This window comes from Felis catus, chromosome F2, assembly GCF_018350175.1.
Source record: "Felis catus isolate Fca126 chromosome F2, F.catus_Fca126_mat1.0, whole genome shotgun sequence".
NCBI classification, from domain to species: Eukaryota; Metazoa; Chordata; class Mammalia; order Carnivora; family Felidae; genus Felis; species Felis catus.
In genome coordinates this window covers 79,640,871-79,655,287 of record NC_058385.1, presented here as the reverse complement: position 1 = coordinate 79,655,287, position 14,417 = coordinate 79,640,871, and the positions used below count along the sequence as shown (strand labels likewise).

Sequence of the window (14,417 nt, the reverse complement as noted above, 5' to 3'; positions counted from 1 at the left end):
CTTGAGCCAATATTGCTGGACACATCTGGGTGCCCACTACCTTTAGGTCCTACCCCAGGACTTCATGGATCACCTCACAGGAGGAAGAGTGAGCCATGTAGGGTCCAAGAGACTCTTGACCTCAGCAAGGTACCTTCTGGGGCCCCATGGCATCTTGAGTCTGTTGCTTTGAAGATGTCTTGAAGGTGAGATCCTGACCCATTCCACCTGCTACACAGTGGACTTAAGACACATCTCCCTGGAAACATGTGGCATGTGTGGAGAAAGTCTAGCAGGGAATGAGCAGTGCACTTGGAATCAACTGCATGTGAACCTCACACTCTTCTTGGCTATGTGGCTTTGGAGAAGTTTCTTAGTATCCTCGAAGAGGTTTCATCAATCTGACATTGTTGTAAGGACTGTATGAGATGATTTGTAGGTAACTAACACATAATACGTGCTCAGGGAAAAGAGGCAGGCATTTATTGAGCACCTACGGTGTGCCAGGCACAGTGCTGGTGACCAGAGACGACACCTACTCTCCTGGGGCTTACAACCACAAGGAGTCCTCTGAATTCAGCTAAGCAGTTGGGAAGGTATGGCTGCCTGCTTATTGACCTTGCTAGTTTGGGGAGGGGAGGGCAGAAGTTCATGCTGAGCAAGGTCCAGCACCAGACCCTGGGCTCATGGATCACCACCTTTCAAGGGTTTGTGACCAGTAGGAGTGAGCCAACAGCAGTGACTCTAGGTAACTCAGCAGTGTTTTTGAGGCAGAAATGGCAAGCGTGGAGGGTACCATAAAGGATATTTGGCATTTCTTGCTGGGAGTTAGATACTGCCTTTGGGGACCCCAGAGGCAGAATGTGGGTTGTGCTAACCTGAGCTGGGAGCTTGTGTGTTCTCCTGGTTCAGGCACACAGATTGTTGATCATTATATGTGGGTGTGGTTTAGGAGACCCACAAAGCCTGGGTCCATGCCAACAGGGGCTCCACAGTCCTGCTGCGGCATCGCATCCTTGACCACCTAAGGGACAGGAGCAGGATCTCAGGACAAAGACATGCAGACTGCTTGGAGATGTGATTGCTGTGTCCTGGGTGTCCAGAAAGGGTTTTAAAGGCAGGGAGCATTTTCAGCACCACGGAGAGTTCCCCCACATGGCCAGCTCCACCACCCCCGCAGCCTCCGGGCTCTGGCTTGACTCAGCCCTGTGCGCAGAAAGATCCTTGTCTGTCCGGTGTGGAGGTTGTGGGTCCACACCGAGGGTACCGTGAGGAATTGATCCAGTGTTTACTGGAAGCTGTCAGAAAGTGGGGTCCCAATTGGGGGCTGCAGGGTCAGACTACATGGATCCTGCCGCCTCATGGCTGTGTCACCTTTCTTGCTCTCACCTTGTGCCCAAGTTGAAAAGCATTTTTTGAAATAGAAATAGCAGCTCCTACCTTATACCCATCGGGTTCTGAAGTCTTAAAGATACCATTAAATTGCAACGATACATATCACTTCCTTACCAAAGGGCCTTTCTCATGGGAAGCACTTTGGAAGCATTCTTTCTAACAGAAATGATGACAGGGATTAGAATCACCATCATCGTTTAGTGACCGCTTCCACCTCCACCCTCGCTACAGCCACGTTGCGGTCTTGCGTGTACTAGCAGGTGATGAGGGCAGCTGCATGACTGACTGGTCAGCCAGCTTTGCATTTGGGTCCAGGCTCAGACAGCAGACTGTTTTTTGGTGGCTTATGGGGCTGAAAGGGAGGGGTGTGCATGCAGGTAATTAGCTTTATTAGCTCAGCTGTATAATTTTATGGCTCATGTCCGAAAGCAAATTAATACAGAGATATGCTATTGGAATGGTTTCCAGAGCCCCAGTGCCATTTGGCAACTTTGTAACTACTCACACGCTAACTTGCTCCTCTGATAATCATTTCAAAACTCCTCATCCTGGCCCTGTCCAGTAGGCACGATTTCTACGTTTCAAGCACTGTGGTGAGATCTGCCTCGAAAGTCTGGCATATTTTTTTTTTCCCTAAGAGGAAGTAATATACCATGTTCTGAAGTCTTAATCTGATACCCCTGGAGGGAATCAGGAAAGAAAGAAACATGAAAATGTGCATGTTAAACCCAAATCCGCTGACAACCTGCATGCTGAGCCCCTCTCCCTTCTGACTGGGATGAGGCGTGTTGACTTCAGCTGCTCCCGGTGTTGTTTCATAATGTTATCAGCAGAACTGTATTGTTGACTTTTTCTAAAATGTTGACTTTAAATGTGTAAGAGATGCACGTGGCTCAACACATCTTAAAAAAAGGTGTTGCCATCTTGCCTGTCATCCCCACATGCCCGTTTTTCTCCACTCCTTCTACGTATGTCAGAATTTCTCACTGAAACTATAATTGCAAACACATAGACTTTTTTTTTTTTTACACAAAAGTATTTTGTGTAAAGAATGTTTTGCATCTTGTTTTTTCCACTTAACTGTGCATGCCTTGGAAAACTTTGCATCTTCATAGTAAACTTTCTCCTTTGCCCAGTAGCAGAGTGTGAGTCTTATGCCTGCACTCCCATAGCTTTGCCATCACGGGGGTTTTCGAACTTTTGGAGGTTGGCCCGTCTGGAAGCTGTAATGTCGAACAAGATCTCTTTCCTTTGTGGAGCTGCCATTCTGTGGGAAAGCCCTGGGATGCCTGAGGTGCAAGGATCTCTGGGGGATTCCCTGCTCTGTGCTCCCGGCTTCCAGTTCCTCATCTGCCCTGTGCCAACGGGAACAGCCCCCCCTGGTTGAAGGGAACATGTAGAACGCTTGCCACAGAACCTGCCTCGACAGGAATGCCCCCAACATTTGTTCCCTTCCCCAGCCCCCGTCTTTTGGGATGTAGGTCTTTGAGTCTGAGACTTAGAATTCCTCTGGGAGCGTGTTGTATGTTGGGAATTGGTCACCCTTGAGAGTGAATTTCTGTGTGCCTGTGAGGCACGTGGCCCACCAGATCGCAGCTGAAACCCAAACTGAAAAAAGCGAGGCTGGCTTACCTGGCCGGCGCCACACGTGAAAGACCGCTTTCCCTTCATCTCTTTGATTACAGTGAATCACAGAGTGCTGTGCAGGGACATGGCCATGAGCTAAGGAAGGGGGACTTGGTGTTGTCTTTATAAAGAGAAAGTAGCTCTTCACATGGTGGCCGCAAAGGGAGCGAAGGGAAATGTAACTGCTTTTTGCCACTGCCTGGCAAGTCCCTGGGCTCTAGTCCTTCCTCAGACTCTGCAGGGGATGTGTTTTCCCAACAGGGAGGTTGTCTCTGGGTAGCACTGGGGCCGTGACAGCAGGGAGATGCTGACCTGAGTGGGTGGCAGGATCAGGGCCTAGGGGACCGACTCAGCAGAAGTGATTTATCCCAAGAAGGACCCCACTCTTTGTGACCACCCAGTACCTGCACAGTGGTCTGTGGTTTCACTGGGGGCTGGCATTGGCCCATTCCTGGATCATTCTCTTGGGAGGGAGGTGACCCCTCATCCTGTTTCCCATGGATCTTATTCATTCAGGGATTGGAAAAGAGGAGTCCCAGCATGGGACTGACAGGTGCCATCCCCTCTTAGAGACCCATCCCAGGTGAGAGTCTATTGCCTAAAATCTCTAAGTTCTCTAAGAAAAGCTGTTTCCTTGTGTTTCTCCCTGGTGGTGTCATGGCAGCGTGTGCTGCTCTGGCTGATTGACCGACAGGGACGGAGCAGACCAGCCATGTGCTGGCCATGGTCAGGCTTGCAGTGCTGAACGCTGGTCACAGAGGAGTCCACAGAACTGGGCCAGCGTTGCCTGGGAGTGTGTTTGTGTCTACCTCGTGCCTCCTGGAGAGGGAGGTGGGCTCCTATTAGCTGAGAAACCCAGCCACGCTCCCTGTTCGTGCCCTGTGCTGCTGAGTAATGGGCCAGGCCTCATGGCCATTCTGTCACTCACAGCAGGCAAGTTGCCAACCTCTCCGAGGCTCTGTGTCCTCACATTCCGAACTGTTGTAATAGCCACATGTGCCTGGCTGTGCTGAGGGCTCTACCGGGTATCCCACGGTGACGCTGGAGTAATCCTATCAGAGGGTCCTACTTTCCTTGCTCCGGCAGTGAGAGCTGGGGGCACCGCACACCAGTGAAGGTTAGCCTCTGATGAAAGCCACCCACTTCTACATGCTGACAGTCACGCAAATGTGCATTCACACTTTCATTCATTAGGTGACGTCAACATTTATCAAGCTATCACTGGGGCCCAGGCATCGTGCAAGACGCTGGCACTTGAACGATGAAAGACGTGCTCACGGTGCCCCCGGGGAGATAGATGTTGAGGCATCAGTGCCTGTGATCATCGGAAGACAGCCACGAACGGAGCGGCTTTGGAGCGCACCGCTGTGTTTACGATAACAAACGGGATGCGGGTGTCTGCACCCTGGTCGTGCGGTGTGAGTTAACACGTGGAGGAGGCACCCCTACCCTCATGCTGTCAGGGTGGCCCCTCCTCCGCGCCTCCCTCTCCTGTGTGATCACTTTTTGTATTGCTTTCTTCCTGGTGAGGCCCTCGGGCCTCTGCCTCACGGATTCTCAAAGGGAGACTGTCCTGGGAGGTACAACGGTTTCTCCTTCAGCTCTGTGTTGGAGAGAGGCAGCTGGACTGTCAGGACTGTCTCGGGGGCCCTGGTTTCTTCCCATGAGAGCCCCTGGCCCAGGGGGTAATTTCTCTGTGTTCCTTTAGGCACTGCCAAGAGGGCCCAACGTCAGGGTTTCTGTGGGGTGAGGCCTGGGAGGGAGTGAGTGCTGGTGGGGAGCGGAATACCACATGGGCGTTCATGACTCTACGCTGGTGTGTATACACTGGCCCACGAACCGAACTTTTGACATCCTGGGTTTTACGTTGTTTGCTGTCTGTAATGTAACAGCTTTGAGCAGTGAGTAAGAACATAGACTCTGGAGTGAGACTGTCTGGGCACTAATCGTGGCTGTGTGGCTTTGGGCAAGTGTCCCAACCTCCCTGTGCCTCCATTTCCTCGTGTGCAAAGTTGGCCTAGTACTTAGTGGGTGACAGACTTTGAGTCACTTAGTTTGTGTGAGGTGCTTGGACCAGGCCTCAGCCAGAAAGTGATCTTGGCTATTACAGTCTGCACACTCACACCCGTGCAGATCCATAGGGTTAGCTTGGGGTCTGAACGTTTTGCCTGCCCCCCAAAAGCCCACATGCCTGAGGGATTTGGGGAGTCTGAGGAGGCAGCACAGGGCAGCCGGCCCTGCCTGGCCCGTTGCCACTAGACTGTGAGCGCCAAGCAAGAAGAAGGGGCCTGGTGAGCTGTGCTCTGGTCTGGCCGTGGGCATACGCTCACATATGTCCGTGAGCAAGCACATGAGCACGTCCCCCCCACCCCCGCCCCGAGGCGACACTGAAGTAGTGAGGTGCCTGCCCCCTCCTAGGGCGGTTCTTTGCCCCCCTGTGTGGGCCAGGCCCTGCATTCCCCTCTCCAGAGAAGCCCTCCACTCTTCCCTGACCGGAATCGCTTCTGTCACGTTCCTCACCTGGAGAAGCAAGTTAATACGGCGTCTCCCATGTTAAAATTAGAATATTCGGATCCGTGGGGTGAGAGGAAGAAACACAATCGGTCAGTCATTATCCATGGAAATTAAACACCGTACAATGTCCCGTTCCTTAAGACAGAGACCTTCCCAGTGAATAAATTTTTAATATTGAGCACTTCTCTTGAGAACATTCAATTTCTGGGAAGGCAGAGTGCGTTGCCGTTTACTCAGTGGTTGTTTGCACAGGTAATGCTCCTTGGCTCTGGGGTGGAGAAGGCCCGTTATCTTCAGCTGCTGTGAAAGCAGGTGGTCCAAGCAGCAGGCTGAACCCTCTTCCTCTGGGGGAGACGGGTGGCCAATCACAGACAACCACAGATATTTTCTGAACCCCACTCTGGACCTAAATGCCCAGTTCTGGGGAGAACAAGTTTCTGGGATCTCAGAGTCCCATGTTGGAGACAAGTTCTCCTCCCAGTCTTAAAGTAGAGAGAACAGACCCTGGGTGGCCTTGGGCCCTCTCCCCATTCAGCCAGGGTCCCCCACTCGGCCTGTGAGTGTGATCAGGTGCCCAGAGCCTGAGTGAGGCTCAGAGGAGTAACTGAGAGGGGCGACGCCTGCAGGAAGATGTGGGCAGAGAGGGTCCTCTGTTCTGGAGCTTGACTTGCCCGGAATGAGTCTCGGTATGAGGCTCCGGCCTGTCTTGGCACGCACCCCCTCCTCCCCGTGTCAGCCTGTCACCAGCTGGGTAAGCCCCCCGGGGAGCTGAGGGGCCCTGGCTGCCGCTGGGGGGAGGGAAACTGGCAGGACCCTCCCCAGGTGGCTTCCATGCCCCCACACTCTGTGCCAAGAAGTGGCCTCCCCTCACTGGGATGTGGCCTGAAGACAGAAGGACACTGAGCGGTTGTGACACACCCAGGGGCCAGGGCATCCGCGGGGTTGCTCGGGAATGCCACCCCATTGCCACTTTGAGGGAGCAGGAGGGCCAGCGGGGCCTTGGGGTCGGGTGTGTGCACCAACGCTCGCTCCCTCCAAGGACTCCGTTTCCTCTTCTGTTGGAGATAAGTCCTCAGCACCGCCGTGCTTGCCTTCCTAGAGGGCGGGGGGGGGGGCGGGAGAGAGCTGTCCCCACGAGCTTGCTGACTCCGGGGCCTCCGAGACATGGGAGCTCACAGTGCTTGGCACTCTGTGGTTGGCCGCTCACCAGGCATGACGTCATCAGGGCCTGGGGAGGGGTCTGCGTGGACAGGACATTTATGGCGTGCTCACCGTGGCCCGGACTGCAGTTCCATTTATTCCTCAGGACAGTCCTGTGAAGTTCGTGGGCTGTTATGCCCATTCACAGATGAGGAAATAGACCCAGGAACGTAGGTAGACTGACCAGTGCGTGTCAGTGGTGGTGCCAGGACTCACAGCCAGGTTGAGGGTATCCAGAACCCACCGTTCTAGGGACAGGGGGCAGGTGCCGTTGGCTCGGGCCCCAGTGCCCCCGTGTTTTCCCACATCTGTTGGGGAGCTCAGCTTGGCCGAAAGGAGCCTGCTTTCACGCCTGCCCAGCTGATGTCCGGGTTGGTGTGGTGGGGGCAGGCAGCACGGGTTCCCTGGAGTTTGGAGCCGAGCGTCTGCAGAGGGCACTGGCTAGAGGCAGGCACTGGGCTCAGGGTAGGGAAGTTTCCGGGTCTTGCGGCCTCTGGGCTGCATGTTGAGGGCTGTGGGCTCCTGTACCACCTGTCGAGGACGTGTAACCATCCTGAGTTTGTTTATTCATCAGACAGAATCCACCGAGCAACTCTAGGGCCTTGTGTAGGTCCCAGGACGAGGGCTGGGCCCTCATGCAGCTGCCGGGCTGGTGTCTAGGCTGAGCACTGGAGAGTGGACACATCTGGGGCGGGCTGCCACGGGGAGGCCCGAGTGCCTTCAGAGCAGGGACGGGGCTCAGGGAGGGCTTGAGAGTTGAAGGAGGAGGGCAGGGAGAAGCACTTCTAGGAACACAGCACAGCTGTGGGAGGCATGGAGTCCAGAGAGAGCACGTGGTGTTTTGGAAGAATTGGAAGAAGTCCTAAATAGCCGAAGAAGGACTTAGGGGCGGAGTGGAAGGCAGGGATCCCGGCGTCACTGCACTGTTCGGCCTGCTCTCCCTGCGGAGTCCTGTTGCCGTGCGCCTCAGCCCTGCCCTCTCGAGCTTTCCTGGGTGCCCGGCTGGTGTGTCCTCACTGCTCTCAGTGTCCCTGCGCCCAGACGCTCCCACCCAGATGATCACGTGGCCCCCGTGTGCCAGGCCCTTCGGCAGGAAGGACTGGGAGCTCTAGTCTCTGTTCCTTGGGGCCCTGGTGCCTCTGTGCCTCCCCCTGGGCCCTGATCTGCCCTGCCTATGTGGCTTCGTCCCCACGCAGCTGCCCTCCGTCTTGCTGGGCACGGCCCTCTGTCCCTGTGCTGTCATCTCCACCCAGAGGTAAGCCTCCCAGGTTCGAGCTCCTGAGTTATTTTGGCATCCTCCATGCATGTCCACCCATGGTTTGGATTAGAGCCACGATGTGTTTCCTGGGTGCAGTTAACTTGCTAAAAGCAGAAAGAAGAGGGTTTTCTTTTCACTTCCCTAATCAGGGAAGAGTGTCAGGAACTGAATTCTTCCCTTTTGGTTGCAACTTACATTCTGTGGCTTAAATTCACGTAGGAAAAGGGAAAGAGATTTGCGGATCTGTGTCTGAGCGCCGCGTTGGCTGTTGAATATTAGTGCCCAGGAGACATCTATTTTCTGCCTTCCTAAACCTAATTTCTTCATCCGCTGGTACTTGCTGAGAAACCTTGACTTCCTCAAATACGAACTGGCCTAAGTGAGCCATTTGTAATAATATGTGTGATTACATCAAGACGTGTAGCACGTCAGACAGGAAACCAGCATGAAGCCAACACGTGTCCAGAAACACATCGGGTTACATTGAACAATGAGCCATGGTTTGCCTCATTAAGGAAAAACGACTTCCATTTTCCTTATTTCTGCCAGCGAGAATAGCTGCTGGATCAGAATGATCCCGATGGATTCCCTTCTTTACACGGCAGAGGCTTTACTTGACGTAGGTTGAGGGGACAGAGGCACTCGCCGTGTTTATATGCCTGCTTTCCACCCGCAGGTCACGTCTCAGTGGTTGGTTGGGCCATCACTGGCGAAGAAGGGGGACCTGGATCTGCTGTGGGAGGGTTCCCGTGTGGGAGTCTGTAGAAATTTCCAGAACTCCTCCTCCTGTCCCTGGGGCTCGGCGGGAACAGGTTTTTCCTTGACTGGCTCTCACCCGTCTCTGAAGCGCACCGGCGAGGCGAGCGTGGAAGGGCTCCTGAGCCAGCTTGTCCTGGAGCATCTGCAGCTGGCCCCGCTGCAGTGGGGTGAGTACCTGCCGGTCCCCGCCGGGTGAGCGCGGCCCTCCCCGCGCCCGCATCTGCTCCTGCGCGCGGCTGCGTGGGCCAGCTGGCCACGGCGAGGGTGCGTCTTCAGACGTGTCCCGTCAGCACGGACCCGTGAAACGGTCAGCGCCCTCCAGATACACGTGTGGCGGTGGACGTCGAGACCCCGTATGATTCTAGCCTCTGCGGAGTCCGACCTCCTCCGTGGCGGCACTTGGCCTCGTGTGCGTGGCCGCGTCCCCCCTCCGCGTTTGGGTCTTGAGTGATTGGCGTGGCGGACGCGAGCAGGTGTGCAGCCTCCTTGCTCCTACCCTTCTCTGGATGAGCTCTGACGGCTTCACACGGGGTCAGCCCGGAAGGGTGCCTGTGTGGTCAACACCCTGACTGGGTCCTCGGCCTGTGAGTTCACCTGGAACGGTCTATCCAAATGTCTGCTTCCTGTTGCGCCAGAAGCCGTTACCCTGGCCTGTGTCTTCCCAAATAGGAGTCAAAACTGCTTTGTTGAGAAACAAGCTAAGTGTATTTTTGTTGAAGTGAGAGGCTTCATTATTTTCTGGAAATGGTTTCATTATATAATCTATTTTAGGTCAGATGCGAGCAAGCAGTTTGTGTGTTTTTTTGTTTTTTTTTTTTTATACCCCAGATATCGTTGTAATTAGTGTCAAGTCTTTTCTCTGGTTAATTAAAGTATGATCTCCTCCTTTCGCCTGCTAGAAACACATGGGAATTGTCCCAGGGGCTTGAAGAGAAAAACCTTTCTCCTGGCCTTCCCTTCCTCCCCCATCAGTTTGCGAGACCCCCACATACTGTGGGGGGGGGCTCTCCTCGCTGCCCGGCTCCCCGCTCCCACAGATGAAGGCCGGCGGGAGTCCGTGAGCTGCCGATGTGACAGCAGTGAATGGATGGCCTTTTACACCCAAGGGGCTCCTTCGTGCGTCCAGCCTGAGTGGAAGGAAGGGGGTGTTTCTGCAGAGAATCAGTGTCTGCACCATGGGGGGCTTCCCTCAGCCCACTTTTCCAGGTTGGAATGTCCGATCTCTTGCTTACCTGGACACAGCCAGCTGTTTCCACCAGGTGTGGATAGCTGAGCAGGCTCAGACACCCAGACCGCCCTGCCTCCAGGGCTTGGGTTTCGTCCACAGTGGACAGGATCTTCCTCCCTGGCCGCTGCCCGTGCCAGTGCCCCCCCTTCCATAACCCCGCAAGTTATACCCCTCTCCTCATGGCAGGTAGGCCTGGGGTCTGCCCTGTCCGCGCCCCATGACTGGGCCCCCCTCCGACCTGAGGGGGTCCAGATTGTGCTGCACAGGTGGCCTAGCCCGGCCGGGCCCTCGCTCACCTGCCTGAACGCTGGCCGGCTTGGCCTGTGCCGGCAGGGTCCTCTCTCTGACGTAGAGCAGGCTCAGGTGGGCCACCCAACATCCAGCCTGTTACTTTCACCACTCTGCACGTGTGTATAACATACCAGGCGAGGTACGAGGACCCACATGGTCACTTCTGGTACCCTCGCGTGCTGCACGTGTCCTTCCCTAAACGAGGACGCTGCGGCTCGGCCACATCAGCCGTCTTGTCCGGCACCGCCCCGCTGAGGGGTGACTGATCCACGTTCAAAGGCAGACGCCCTCAACTGGAATCTGGACCTTTCCACCAGATGACTTGACAAAAAGAATATATTCTCACTGTGGAAAGCCAGGCAAAATCAGAAACGTGGTCAGAAAAAAATGACCCTCTTCCCAGCTTCCAAAACAACCTCTATTTCATTGAACTTTTGTGTATTTCTAAGCCTTTTTGCTGTCCCCAAATTTAAATTCTGTTTATAGAGATGCCCAGACCGTGTCTGTATATTGCGTCTTTTTTTGTCTTTTTTTTTTACTTGACGAAACGTATCTCCTGTATCACAGGCCTGTCGAATGCTCGCTGTTAAAGGCCTAGTGGTAACCTCATCAGACGGATGCGAGGTCACGTAGTGCTTGGTCTGTTGTTGGATGTTTGGGTTGTTTTGAGATGTTCATGTTTCTGCAGGTTGCACGCAGCGGCTTGCACGTAGAGCTTTTCCGTGTTTGGGGGTCAGTCCCTCTGCAAGGAATCTCTGAAGTCGTTACTGTTTCATGGGGCGGTTGGAGAGCACAAACGTGTCGGCATCTGTGTGTGATGGTGGCATCACCTGGCGTGGACGGGCACGCTGTTGGCACCAGGCTGCCATGCGTCTTGGCCTCGGCTCTGCTGCTTCCTCGTGGTGACGTCCTCGTGCAAGCGGACGAGTCCTCTGAGCCTCGGTCTCTTACGGAGGCCCCGACGGCAGCAGGTCCTCAGTGAGGGTTTGCAGAGATGTCCGTGATCCCAGCAAGGTCGCGCTTCTCTGCCTCTGAGGCGGGTGGGGGACCGCGGAATTGCTGGGTGCCTGTCGGTCGTGGGGAGGAGGAAGCTGGGGTTCTGGGGTGCATCCAGAGGCAGGGCGGGGCTAGGGCGGGACCCCAGGTCAGCATCATTGGGCTGCGGCTGCCCAGGTGCTCCCGTCTCCGGCTGGAAACTGCCCTGCCCGCCAGGCGGGAGGACAGGGCGGGTGGCAGAGCCCAGCGTCCCCTGACTGCCTGAGGGCCGTTTCCCTTCTGGTCCGTAGGTGCCGGGTGTGGTGACAAATGAGGCCAAGCGGTCTGCCACACTGATTTCACTGTCCCATTACTGTGCCCCCTGCCACCTCCCTCAGCTGATGACACTTTCCATAGCTTCCTAGGTATATCAGGGATGGTCTGTGCTTTCACTGACAGCCGGGAGTACAGGTCAGGTGCTGGCTACGTTAGGCAGTGGATATTTTGAGCACACATCTTCTGAGTCATCATCAAGCCAGCCCCACCGTGCGCTCCGGCCCCGACCCGAGCTATGATGTGCCGGCTGCGCGCACGGGTGTGAGAGTCACAGGTCTGGGGACCAGCAGACATGTGACACTGGTGTCCTGCCTCAGGGAACAACGCCCTCACGTTTGGAGAGCGCGACACGGGGTCCACACTTTCCGTGCGGTTTGTCCAACCTGTGCGAGTCTGCGAGGCCTTACTCACTGTTCTCCTCTTACAGGGTAGGAGGTGCTCAGGGATTTCTGTCACCTAAGGTTACGGGGAAAACCTAGATTGTTGGATCGAGGGATTTGTACGTTCACTCAGTGGATAGCTGTCTACTTGACCATCCAGTCTATAGCAGGCACTGTCCCGGGTGCCGGCCGGGGACCCAGATAGAAGTTCCACTTCATCCCTGCCTTCAGGACACTCCTGGTCTGATGTGGGTGGACCCAGGTGGCTTAACAGACCATCCACACACAGCCTGGCATCCTGGATGCAGAGGCCAGAGGCAGCTCGGGAACCAGACTCCTGCAGCCACCTTGTTCCAGAGGGGCCAGCCCTGCATTTGGGGACAAGGCACAGAACCACCTGCAGGCCTGTCGCGTCTGAACATTGATCCTCCTGCCTCCGTGGCACCTGCTGCATTCGGCAACCCTGTTCAGGAATCTGGATCTGGGGTCCAGGAAGCCAGGCTGTCCTTGCCTCGAGGCGGGGCTGCATCATGGGGACACTTCGGCAGAGTGTCTTTTTGTCACATGTCACGTGGAGGCCTTGTGGAGCTCAGTTTGTCTCCGACCTGAGAGTCGTGCGCAATGGCTGTGGTGAGTCAGCAAATGATGTCGTGTCTCAGACGCCTCGAGAGGGCACGTGGAGAGGCAGGTTCCAGCCAGCCATCCGGCAGGACAGGCGACAGCCACACGTGGCCACAGGTGGCCCAGGCCTCCCTGGAGGCCCAGCCTGCCCGCTGACCCCTGCCTCTTTCCCAGGGAACTTGGCAATGGCACAGGGCTGTGGATTTCTCCAAGCATCTGTGCCCGGGAGAGAGTGTTAGTACACAGGCCCACCGGTGAGGCAGGCTTTGTGGGGCCAGGCACCTCTGTGAGACCCGTCTTCCCACCTGTTCCCCCGCCCCCCTCCACCCCAATCTTCTCCTTGGTCCCAGGCATCCTAGTTGTAAAATAATGTTTGGGAGCACTGCTTTCTTGTGATGATTTCCCCCCAAAGAGTAACTTTGTGGAGAGCTTACCGCAGCACGTCAGGAACAGTTCGTGGTCACTTTCTCTGTCCCCTCACTCACTCTCTGTAATCACCCACTGAGATTGGCGTCATTACGTATCTTCCGGGAGAAGCTGGTGAGTGAAAAGATCATATAATTTGTCCCCAAAGTTGCTACTTCCGCATCTGATCTGCTCCCTGTGATCCAGGGTTCTCTTCAGACCTGTGGTTCTTTCTTACATGCCCTGTGCTGCCCCCAGTTCACCTGGCCGTCCACCCAGTAAATGGCTACTGAACCCCTTCCAGGTGCCCGTCTGGGCCATGCTCAGGGGGGCTGCTTTGGGCCCCCCCAGCCGTCAGCTGCCTGCCACTTTCTTTAAGAGCCACCTTCCTTCTGGAAGAAGATTTCTGCAGTAAGTCTCTGCCCATGGGAGGATGGGCCACGGGGCCATGCCTTTCAACTTTTGACTCCCAATCTGGGAAATCAAGGTTCGTGTCTCTGCAGTGTGGTGTATGGGGTCTCCCCAGTGCCCTGTGGCCCCTTGGGCCAGGACAGGCCATCCAGGAGGAGATGAGAGGTCCAGTGCACGTGCTACACCGCGCCCCTGCTCCACAGGTGCTGAGAAAGGACAGGTGTGCTTGCGGCTGTCAAGCTCTGAGAAGAAAGGGGACAGGTCTGAGATCTCCAGGGTGCCAGGCGGCAGGTTTCCAGTCCCTGATGGGCAAAGAGTTGGGAGAGCTCCCTGCCCAGCACAAGTGGGCCAGGCACCCTGGTTATGACAGACCCGAGCCACCAAGCCAAGAAATGTCCCAGCTCTCAAACTTGTACCAGCGAAATCAGCACCACTACCTGTGTGGAGAATGCCCTGGGGTGGACGTCTGCTGGCACTGAACGTGCCCCAAGCCACACAGTCCCCACGACAACCCTGAGAGATTGGAAAGACCACCCTTGTTTTATAGAAAGCTCACGTCCCCATCCCTGGCGTGCATGCGGGTGGCAGAGTGAGGAGTGATTCCAGGCCTGTGCCCCTGCCTCAAAGGGAGAGACTCTGATCGGAAGCTTCCTGCTAAGCTCCCGTCTAAGTGTAACCCCTTCGAGGCCACACACTCCGCGTTTGGTCTGTTGCTTTTGCAAAGATAAACAGGCACAAACGAGCTTCAGAATTGGGGAGGTGCAGCAAGCTGTGTGTGCAGTCTCTGTCCTGCCCCCGTCCCCCTCCCCGCCCCCCCCCCCGGAGCCGTCCCATCCCACAGGCCGAGCTGTGCCAGAGCCTGCTGCATTTTCCTCCCCCGGGGGAGCCCGTGAGGGAGTCCTGCCACTTGTCTTCCTCACTTACCGACAGGTCCTGGGTACCCTCCCCTGGCCGCCCACACGGAGCGGCCACATTCTTCTGTCCGTACTCCGCCTTCTGACCAGCCCTTAGGTGGTTCCTGGTCGTTCGCTCTCCTGAA

General features: G+C 55.7%; 1 protein-coding gene across 6 annotated transcripts in view; it reads left to right on the top strand.

Moving 5' to 3' along the window:
- TRAPPC9 (trafficking protein particle complex subunit 9) overlaps positions 1-14,417 on the top strand; it is a 568,648-nt gene that overhangs the window by 442,477 nt on the left and 111,754 nt on the right. For all 6 annotated transcript variants that reach the window (XM_023248408.2, XM_045049847.1, XM_045049848.1 and 3 more), the window contains one exon: positions 8,808-8,898. In XM_023248408.2, coding sequence (XP_023104176.1) covers positions 8,808-8,898 — 91 coding nt within the window. The remainder of the gene's footprint in view (positions 1-8,807; positions 8,899-14,417) is intronic.